At 48.2% G+C, this 10,710-nt stretch overlaps 2 protein-coding genes and 1 long non-coding RNA gene across 3 annotated transcripts; 2 read left to right on the top strand and 1 right to left on the bottom strand.

The window, feature by feature from the left end:
• Positions 1–283: 283 nt before the first annotated feature.
• Positions 284–1,719, top strand: LOC112952553. Its single transcript, XR_003250417.1, has 4 exons — positions 284–323; positions 663–719; positions 1,153–1,203; positions 1,695–1,719. It is a non-coding gene; the product is annotated as an uncharacterized LOC112952553 (long non-coding RNA).
• Positions 1,720–2,090: 371 nt separating this feature from the next.
• On the top strand, positions 2,091–6,703 carry LOC112952374 (NACHT, LRR and PYD domains-containing protein 1a-like). The gene is made up of 11 exons (XM_026045221.1): positions 2,091–2,101; positions 2,195–2,238; positions 2,350–2,399; positions 2,768–2,985; positions 3,059–3,312; positions 3,490–3,624; positions 3,844–3,982; positions 4,274–4,324; positions 4,425–4,508; positions 5,486–5,758; positions 6,277–6,703. Exons 3-11 carry the CDS (start codon positions 2,368–2,370, stop codon positions 6,291–6,293), a joined length of 1,203 nt encoding a protein of 400 aa, XP_025901006.1. The 5' UTR covers positions 2,091–2,101; positions 2,195–2,238; positions 2,350–2,367; the 3' UTR covers positions 6,294–6,703.
• A 2,587-nt stretch (positions 6,704–9,290) lies between these two features.
• IL12A (interleukin 12A) lies at positions 9,291–10,710 on the bottom strand. The gene is made up of 5 exons (XM_026045220.1): positions 10,552–10,710; positions 10,345–10,452; positions 10,194–10,235; positions 9,984–10,088; positions 9,291–9,455 (listed from the first exon to the last, which is right to left on the bottom strand). The coding sequence occupies exons 1-5, from the start codon at positions 10,708–10,710 to the stop codon at positions 9,291–9,293; spliced, it is 579 nt and encodes a 192-aa protein (XP_025901005.1).

Here is a 10,710-nt window from a genome sequence, read left to right as displayed (position 1 = left end):
CTCCCGGACCCCCCCGGCCCCGCTCCTCGCCCCCTCTCCCGCCGCCGCCGCAGACAAAGCGCGCGCGGCGCCGCCTCCCGCCGCCTCTTCCCGCCTTTACTGCCGCGGGGGGGTCTCCCGCACGGGGCTGCCCCCATCGGCGGCGGCAGCGCGGGGACGAGCCCGCCGCGGAGGCTCCCCCGGGGCTCGGGAGCSTCCCGCGGCAGCCGCAGCCCCGTCGCGAGCCCCGGGGCCGGCCGCGGGAGCRGCAGCTCGCGGGTGTCCTCACGCCTCTCCCGTTTTGTCTTCCAGCGGAAGCGAATCCCCCTCTCCCGACGAGACAGGTACGGCCGCCTTTGGATCCTCTTTGTCCAAAACGCTCGCTTTTCCCAGTTAAAAGCTCATTTTTAGGATTGCTTCTTTGCAGGGSCTCAGGTAGTAGTTATAGGTTGCAATTAAGACTTTCTTTATACTTTATTTTTTTTTCCAAGTCCTTTTGTTATTTTTCACTTTCCTCATCTTCGTGCTGTATAAAAAGCCCAACGGAAGCGTTAATCTGGTGCTGACAGCTCAGTACCCGCCTGCCTAATCTCCGTGCCCTGCTCCGATGCTCCCTGCGGGGCGAGCGCCAGGGCTCCCCTTTCCCCATGGGAAACGCGCCTCTGCCCTCGGCTCTGTTCCAGATGCAGACACCTGCAGYGCCGACGGCGACGGAGCTGCCGACCACGGCTGTAAATCGGGTAAGCGGCGGCCGCTTCCAGCCCCGGGGCTCAGAAACAGGCAGAAAACGGTTTAAAATACTGCCGTTCGCAGCGCTGCTTCCTTTGTGTATGCAGACTTAATTGTTTCCCATGAAATCCTCCGCTCTTGTGTTTGCACCATGGGCAAAGCTCACTTTGGGCCGCCGCTGGGAGGTGGCGTTCCCATAATGTTTGTTTTGTCTGACTGTAAAACCGCRGTGAACGTAGCGCTGCGTTGCCTGCAGGCATCGCTTCTGCAGGGTGGTTTTTCCTTTGGGTTGTGTTTGCAAGAGCGGTATGTTGCTTCTGGGTATCCTCCGGCCTCTGCATCCGGCCAGCTGGCTGCATTATAATGTGTGTATCTCTATACGTATCTGTGATTTATCTGTTACTGAATTCCTGCTGTGACTGACGGGCTGTGATGTTTGCCCAGGAGAGGACAGCTCTGCCAGTGGCTCCAGCAGCACCTCTGGAGATGAGTCAGGTGAGAAGCTGTGACACCACTTGTGCCTTTTCCCCCTTTTAAAACCATAAAATTAACCTAAAACAGCTTTAAAAATATAGATATAGATAAACACATTTTACAGGATGTAACCCTATGAACACACCACCAGGTTAATTCTGCGGTGCAACATCAAAAAGACAAAATTGGGGTTTTTTTGCATGCAGTTTACTTCCCCTTTGGCCCTGCCAAGAGCAGGGCCGGCCGGGAGGAGCCACGGCCGCCGTTGCCGCGGCCCCACAGCGGTGTTTGCACCGCGGGAGCTGCCCGGGCGCCGCGAGGCCATAAATCTGCCCCTGGAGTTGGCAGCTGAAGCAGCAAAACAGGATGGACAGGGAGAGAATGGAAGGAAGCGTTTGCTGCTGCTGTGCGGCCGGCGGGTTTCCCCTTGCACGTGCTCTGCTGCCGGCGCTTGCGTTTCGCGCCAGCCTCATAATCTTGGCCTAAATTATATGGGAGCTTTTTCTCATCAGATGCCGAGGAGTCGGATGGGGGAAAGGCAGGTGAGTGTGCTTTCCGGATTGTTTTTTTGACTTGGCTTTTAATGCATCGTTGAGATAATAAGAGGTGATTCCTACTGGGATGCATGAAGGTGGTGTAGTGATCTTGTGTTGACATGGCAAGTTTTGATGAAAATGCCCTTTTTTTGGTGAAAATGAAAGCATAGGAGGAAGGTCCAGTGCATGCACAGATGTATTTGCTGTCTGTATTTGCATGAACATCTCCTACAGCTGTAGGGTCAGGTTCAGAGCTCTTGGTGCTGGCAAAAGGTCCCCCTGAGAGAGGACGGTGTTAAATATGTGCCTTATGTGTCTCCTTCCTCTAGAAGAAGAACAAGAAAGGGAAGAGGTGCCGCCACCACCACGCTGCCATGAGTCAGGTATTAGCAGATTACCACTTATTATTTTATTTTTTTCCTTGTGCCTCCAATAACTCTGATCTTAATGAGCTGATGTTGTGGTTTTCTCATTAGGTGCAAACTCTCTGCCACACTGTGAACACTGTGGATATGAGAATGTATGTTTTCTTTTTCTTTTTATTTTTAAATTGTATTTATATGGGATAATYTGAAAATTGCAATTCCAATCTCTCTGCACCTTCTTAATTTATTTTTTTTTATCTATATAGGACCAGAGGGAGCAGGTGATGCCGAGGAAACTGTCTGGAGAGCAGTACTTGTACGTTATTTTAATGCAATAGATATGTGATTGAGTCGTCCATACTGAGATCCTTCTCCCTTCAGGTTGAGGGGAAGGAAGGGTACTTTGCCACACAAAGATATTTGTAGTTAAGGTGGAGGATTGTCCAAGCCCCAATATTGTGGAGGGCTGTCCAATAACTCCAAAATTGTTACAAGTGGCAGGCTTAGTCCTAAGTGCCTCCTAACCTTTGTTGTGGCCGCTGCACTTGTGGGACTGGAGTGGGGAATCCCTGGCTTGTCACTTTYCCCAAGCAGTGCGGATCGGTCGCCGCGGGCGGGCTGGCAAGAGGGTTCTCGAGCTCTCTTTGGGGCGCTGGGCTAACGGTGCYGGCGGTGCCACTGCAGGCTGAAGCTGGACGGCGAGGGCTCTTACCAGTGCGGCGCCACRGGCTTGATCTTCGAGGTGGCCCGCGCGGCCGCCGTGCGGTACACGGTGCTGTCGTGGAGCAAGTACGCGGAGCTGGTGGAGGACGCCTGGATGGTGGGCGGCCCGCTCTTYGACGTCGGCTGCAGCCCGGCCGGCGCGCTGGCCGCCATCGGCTTCCCGCAYGCGCTGTGTCTCGGTGAGTGCCGCGCCACGCGCCCTCCTGCCCGCCGGCCCCGGGGCCGTGACACCCCGACACGTCGTCCTCGCAGGCGGCGACGCGCGCCCGGCCTTCAAGGTGCTGCACGTCAAGGAAGGGTCCGTGGCGGCGCTGGAGGCGCCGGCCGAGTACACGCCGACGCACGTGCGGTGGCTCGTGAGCTCGCTGTCCCCCGTGGGGCCCCTGCTGCGGGTCGAGGAGCCGGTGCTCTACCACGGCGCCGTGGTCCTCTACAAGGTGGTGGACAACCACCCTTCGCTGTCCTTCCGCGTCTACGTGGCCACCAACAATGACTCCTTCATAAAGGTAGGGCTGCTTTCGGCAGGGCTGTTGGCAGCRTGTTGGGCTTTGGGCAACGGGGTCTCTTTCGTAGAGCTGGGGAGAGGAGAAGCGCCTGAACGCCACCAGCACTGTGTCAGTGCAGGCTTCGGCAGCTCCYTCATTGGGACGAGCAATACTTAAATTGCATTTCCAAATCTTTAGGATATATCGAAAGCAGTGAAACAATCCAGCAAGAAATTCATGAAAATTGACAAGCCACCTGTCTGTCTAAAGCAGCTGCAGAAAGGAAAAAGATACCGATTAGTCTGTGAGCCTGAAGCTGAGATAACACCAGAGGTGAGGTMCTCAGGGTCACAGATTCCTTGGTGAATCTGCAGGAGGGATTTGGGCGACATTCCCAATGGTGGAAACACCAGAAAGACAATGTGCCAAACCATGACTGGAGATGGTGGCCAACTCCATRAGATGGGAACCTTGTTGTAGACCATCAGTGCTATCTGTTGAAGTTATCACTGACCCAATGTTTATTTTCAGCATCCTTAATTCCCTTTGCAGGAGATTGAATTTCTGGATGGCTCTCTCTTGAAGCTGAAGAGTTACATCGAGGTCTATTTGGAGAAGCCAGATGACTTCACCTTGTCCCTGATTGAACTGGAGTCCGATGAGGTCGTATGGAAGGCAAAGCTGAGGGAGAGTGAGTTGCACGTGTTTGGGTTGACAGCTTGTYCCCACAGCAAATGGGGACAATTTGGGGAGGTAGCCATGTGTGGGTGAGCCCTGGATGAGTTTGCCCACTAGGCCGTGCGGATGGGTTGCAACACACTGGGTAAAAGAGCGGGGACCARCCCCACTGCGGAGCCTGGTTGCCATATCTCAGCCACAGGCCAACACGGGCAGGTTTCCATGCACAAGAGCTTTTGCATGTGGGGCACAGCAATAGGAGCTGCTCCCTCATCTTCCTCTTTGTGTGAAAATTGTTTCTCAGGGGACTGGATACATCATGATCAGAACAGGAATGAGCAGAAGAAAAGGACAGGTAGTAAGTCACTTTTCAGACTTTATTCTGGCACATTCTTACCTTCCATGTACTGCATACAAGACATGGATGTATTAAGGCAACTGTTCTACCTTCTCAGGTGTCAAGAGGCAGCAGTCCACCAGCAATTTCTCTGAAGATGAAGGATACTACCAGAAAAAGTGGAAGGGCAGCGATACTGCAGGTGGAGCATTTCTGGGGGGGATTGAATTACCGGGTTAGAGTTTTCTTGCATCCGCTGAATTAATGTTCTAGAGCTAATTAACTTTTCTAATAATGGCAATGAACATGACCAGCAAATGCAAGGAGAGAGAGGGCTGCACAAACCTCCTTGGGGCACCAGTGYCCACTTTTTGCCATTCCTTCAAGCAGCAGATGAGCAGTGGGGAAAGTGGGYTTGTGAGGATCAGCTCTGAGGGTATTGTCTTCCTGGACTGGGAACTGGGCTGCTTTTAAAGGTTTTGCTTTTGGGATATCTCCTTATAACACAGGCTGAATTTTTCTGGAAAAATTAATCAGCTCCTGTGTATGGTACCAATGGTTGGAAATGCTGTCYAGAAGCATCAGGGAGAGCTTTACCTGGTGGTTTTATGCTGTATTTCAATTGCAGCCTTGCTTTGCCTCCAGGACCTGCTCTTCATGGGCTCTCCTTTGGGGGAAAATATCTAAYAGCATTTGAATCTCACAGATATTTATCAAATGCATTAATATTCTTGTTGTTTGAGTCCGTGCGGGTTTGAGCTGAGCTAACAGTGAAGGGCTGTGTGTGTGGGGATGCGTTGCCGCCAGAGGGAGAGCTTTCACCGGCAGAGCGACRCCGTCCTCTCCGTCCGCTCGCATCCCGGCAGTCGATTCCTGTCAAGGCTCCACGRCTCTTGTAACTGAAGGAAAACCACAGCTCAGCTCCTTGAAGTAACCCTAGCTTTCAGGAAAAACACTCTTTTCAGAAGGTTTTGGATAGGCCACAGCTCATGAGGGACAACTCATCTAGGATGAGTTGCACAACAGTGTACCAAGGAGGTGGCAGCTCCCTCATGGCCAGGGGGGYGCCGAACCCACCACAGTCGTTGACAAATAAAGTGAAAAATAATTTGTCTAATGCAGCTAATGAATGCTAATAAGAACAACGCTGATTCTGATTTTTGTCCTGTATCACTTCAGATGACATTAAAACAAAAAGTTTACTGACTGACCAGCAGCTCATGGTCATTGCCAAGAGGTTCGGCAGAGAGTGGAAAGAAATCGCCATCGAGTGTCTTCAGCTGGAAATGAAGGACATCCAGCAGATTCAGGCAGAGGCAAATGAGGTCAATATTCATAAATTTTTGATGTTGAGCAAGTGGAGAGATAGAGAGAAGAGTAATGGAACAGCAAAAAGTCTCTACAACAGCCTCAAGGATAAGGCGCCGTATGACATCRTCGAGATACTGGAAGGTATGGATCAACCTCTTCTCATGTTTACTTAATTACATTGTTATGTTTCAGATATTTTTGAGAGAATTTTCATCAGAGATTTTACTAAATAGCACTGAGGTAACGCTGTCCCCCACAAAATTTAAAGGCTTAATCCTCCAGACTAGTTCCACATGTTTCCCAACGGCACGTGGACAGTCYTACCAACACCCGCAGGACTCCTCATGTCCATCAGTGTAGCACATCCAAAAGATGCTCCACAGGCTGAGTGCTCAACTAGGTAGGGAGAAGCTTTCTGAGAAACTGCAAATAATGTTCTTTGGAACAGACACAGCTTTTGTAACTCTCCATAAAGCCGACCTGGCTCTTAAAGAAGGAACAGTTGCTCGTGTTCCTCCACTCACCTGATCCTTAGACACATGTATGTGTAATTTAGTATTCAACACTGATGTTGTAGTAAGCTCTACAGATCCAGTAATATGTGTGTGTGTGTGTGTGTGTATGTATTTATATATGTTTGTGTGTGTTCATTTCTACAGGCTTTTTGGCTCAGTGACCAATTTGTGGAGAAGCAGCTAAAAGGAGAAAACTCAGGAAGGTCCCTCAGCCAAACAGTTCAACATTTCAAACTCTTTACCTGGGATCTCAGTGCGTTTCCAATATGAAGATTCAAGCCCTATTCAGTCAGCGGAAAGTTTAAGCAAAATCTTTGAAAGACATGGGCGTGAAATCCTACACTGATAGAAGGGAACTGGATGCTTTCAGGAGCAGTTAGTCATGTGTTCAGATCCCAGTCATCGTGCCTGCCTCGTCAAAACGGAGGTGCTCGTCTAGGCAAATGTGAAACTTCAAACTTCCACTGAATTTTGTCTCACTCTAAAAGTGAGACTCAGCAAAATTGGTTCGCCTCTTTTTTATATGGAGTTTTTCTCTTGAGGCAGCCTTATTGGAATCAGGGAAATAGAAGAGGGAGAAGTTTTTTTTATAAGCTATATCATCACCTTGGGAAAAAAAACCCGACCAAAATCATGAGGTATGTTGCACGTCTYGCAGATGCCTAACATCAGGGAAGAATATGCTCAMAATTGTGGATAAATCCATTTACATAATCACTGTATATAGTCCTGTACATTCCAGCTCTGCTCTTCTATGCATCTGTTTTCTAACAAATCAAAGACTATTGCATCTATATTAACTATGGGCAGCTTTTTGTTCATTTGTTATTGACTGTTTTCTGTATAGTCTGTCTCAGTTTTTGTGAGATACATTTGTATGTTTTGTATTTTTTTACCACTTTTTATACTTTTTTACTTGATTAACTTGAGTAGAAGTCTAAAACCTGAAAAGTCACACTTCACAAAAAGGTGGTTACTATCTAGGCAATAGTTGTACTACACCATTATAAAAGATTTTAAAGTAACCTTATTTGTAGAAGAGAGCTAGCTACCTTAGAAAGGAAATTGTCTTGTTTTAAAGACACTGTGATTTGCTTGATCGTCTTAATCAGTGTATGTGTATTAAAAGCATACTTTTAGAAATAAGAATTAAAAAGGCGAGATTTACACTATTTGCACGAGAATTTCGGGCTTCCTTTTTAATCTCCTGACAAACTGCACCTGCAGCACTGTCACACACCCCGTGTGTCCCTTTGCTGGGGCTCACACACCTCCTGTCCGTGGGGAGCGGGTGTCACCCCGTGCCATGGGGCTGCGCTCTGCTCTGCCCTTTCCATGCGGGATTTCCCCCGGCAGCGGCCAGGAGCTCTCTGGAGCCTGCAAGTCCACGTGTGCACCGGTACGTAGCCACTAATAATAAAAATACAGCTGCCATTATTTTCTTTTTTTCATGCTTGTGTATGAAACTGTTCAACTCATAAAATAAGGCATTAAGGGAAGCGTTTCCCAAAACGTTACTACACGCTTTACTACTAGTAAGCGGTGTTAATGAGTGATGCCAAGTTACAATACAAAATGCTTTTCTTGGGAAATAACATGCTTTGTATTCTTAAGGTTATTACTTCCTTTCTAAGTCATCTGTGACTGTGCAAGAGCCCCCCAGCTAGTGGCAAATCCCTGGATTAGACATCGTGGGCCCAAGCATCACTRCAAAGGTGGAGACCTGACCCTTTGGATAAGCTCAGCTGTGGAAGCAAACTCTGTCTTTCTGTTTAGTTAGAAAAGAGGAGTTTATCACGAAGCTTTCCTTGTGCTATTCTTAGTAAGAGTAATTTGTAATCATAATTCTGTGATACTTTCAACAAACAAAAAAGTCCCAGAATTTTAAATTGTAGTTTTCCTCTAGAGTTTGTTTGAGACTGCAAGTCCCCTTAGAAAAAAACGTGTAAAAGTGGTAAAACAGTTTTGAAAATGTTTTTTTTCAAAGCAACTAAGACAGCTACTAACCTGAAATGGAGCCKTTCTGGACACTTACAAAGTTTTTCCTCTGTGATGGAAACAGGGCCACCACGTTGCTGTCACAGCGCCTGCCTTTGTGCTTCCCACTTGAGCTTACACAGGCTAAAAGCTTAAAAATTATCAGCTCCTGCACAAGGAACTTCGGGGGGGCTGCAAGAACCAAGGGCAGGAAGCAAGCAGGGAACAGAGCCGGAGAAAAACACCAGGAGAGCYGGAGAACCACGAGTGGGAAGCGGGAACAGCACGGCAGCTGATGGGGCAGAAGTGTTGCAGGATTCAGTGCTTAGAGGCCATCGGAGAGATTTTGCAGAGKGGATTCCGTCTTCCACCCCCGCTCCTTTTAGGCGAGCTTAAACACGGTAGGAATTTAGGAAATAATGATCCATTCTTCCTTGGTGACCTTAAGAGGCACGCGGAAAAGCCTTGCTCCACTGAAATAAACAGTTGGACCATTGAGTTCTGTGAGGCCTGGATCTCACCCATGAACTGTATAAGAGATTGAAATTTGCTTTAAACAAGGAGGAAATTGAGCTTCCCACTATGAGAGAAACTCCCCCCAAACGTATAGTATGGGAAATGGGTTTTAAATTAATGCCAGTCCTGTATCACAGTATACTGCTTATATATTTTATATGTATGTACTTATATATAAAATATTATATGCAAGCACTATAAAATTTTAGAAGTATGATCMTATTGATTCATGTTATAACATGACTAAAGGAAAAAAGATAATCAGAGTTTTAATAAATATTTAAAATTTTATTAGGCAATAAATAGGAAGTATCAAATATAAAATAGAAATAGTATAAAGATATTTAAACTTATATAAACTTATGACGGAATAAATAGGACATATAAGAAAAAATACAGTTGAGTTCAGTTGCTTGAGAACATTTTTGTGAAACATAGCTTATCTTCCAAAGATCTCAAGTGGAACAAAATAGCTTAAAAGGCTTTGACAGTAGTTCATTAAAACATGATTCGATTGCTAAGAAATTCTGTAAAATTATGTGCTTAATTCCTAAAAAAAGCCCCCAAATACGTTGCAGGACGTTAACCCTGCTCTGTTTCCTTCCTTTAACAGTCCAGCAGCGGTGGATCCAGTTGACGGCTAGCACRCTGCGGGCACGGAGGGCTCACAGGGAGCTCTCCAGCGACGCCAAGTAGTCGAGCATCCTGTTGATGGTGACCGTGCGGATCCAGAAGGCCTGGAGGAGGCTGCAGAGCCTCATGCGCTCCTTGAACGTCAGCGCCGCGCGGGACGAGGGCCGGGGCGCGCGGGGGCCGCCGCCGCGCAGCGCCTGCCGAGGGGCGCGCCGTGAGAGAGCAGCACCAGCCCCCAAACCCAAAGCGCCCTGGGCTCACCCATAGCAAGGGCCAACGCTCAGGACAGCCCACTTCATATCCAGCCTCCCAGCCGTGTAATCGTGTGCTATTTGGAAGAGGAATGAGGCTATGTAGGCTTTTTCTTTGGAGTTCTCTCAGACTCTACAGCACTCTGCGGAAAACCGCACGTGCCGGCTCCTTGCAAGGACAGAGCAATTGCAAAGAATGAGGACTCCTAAATCTGAATATTGCCTGTCAGGACAAAAGTACCAAACAAGATGCACTATAATTCAGAATAAAGAACTTAGTACCAGGGTCTTAGGATTTTTGCCCTTAAGAGAAAATTTTTAAATAACTTCATTGCAGTGAGTTCATTATTTGACCACTGCAGTGAGTTCATTATTTGACCATTATTCATTATTAAATGGAACATATGGGAGAAACACCTCTGTTTTAAGCCATAAATGACAGAAAGGGGGGAAAAAAGAGACAGAAATACCTACTTGCATCATCTCATCAATAGTCGTCAGCACCTTTTGGTCGTTGAAATCCTTCAGCTCTACCCTATAGGTGTTCAGATCATTGTAGATGCCTTGCAGGCATTTATTCTGCAAAAGTCAGAATTGCTTAGAAATATAGGAATCAGTTGCTAATGCTTCCCGAGCATGCAGCCCTCAAAATAAGCTTTKTTTGGGCATATAAATGTGGGTTACCTTATCTAAAGTATCTCTTTCCAGCATTGGACAGTTTCCAGCCTGCAAATCAAAGAAAAAGACACCTGGTCATTGGCAGAAGCGTGATGAATACGTGAATACTCTCAGCACCCTTTTCTGATGTTTTTGTGTGAATTGTGTGCTTTTATACCCCCGAGTCCTCCGACATGCAGGCTTTGAGGGTGTTCACTTGACTCGCAGTGATATCCTCCAAGTCAACCTCTTCCAGGGTGCACTCGAATCCCAGTGTGTTGAACACCTGTGTTAAAAAAAAGAGAAAAAGGAAGAGAAAAAGGCAGGTAGGACCTGGTGGATTTAGAGCTTTACGTGGGAACACAGAGTTGATGCCGCCGCTCACCTGGAGGCGCCGCAGGGAGCCGCCGAGCGCGGCCAGCAGCGCCCGGGAGCGCGGGCGGCAGTCGCGGATGCTGCGGGCGGCCGGCGGCAGCGCCAGGCAGGGCGGCAGCGCCAGGCAGAGCGCGGCCAGCAGCGCCCACGTCCCGCCGCGCGCGGCCAT

The sequence above is a fragment of the Nothoprocta perdicaria genome, unplaced genomic scaffold (assembly GCF_003342845.1).
Source record: "Nothoprocta perdicaria isolate Ctin4 unplaced genomic scaffold, notPer1 scaffold_4, whole genome shotgun sequence".
Taxonomy (NCBI): domain Eukaryota; kingdom Metazoa; phylum Chordata; class Aves; order Tinamiformes; family Tinamidae; genus Nothoprocta; species Nothoprocta perdicaria.
The sequence above is the reverse complement of the archived record's forward strand: the minus strand, read 5'-3'. Positions and strand labels throughout refer to the sequence as shown.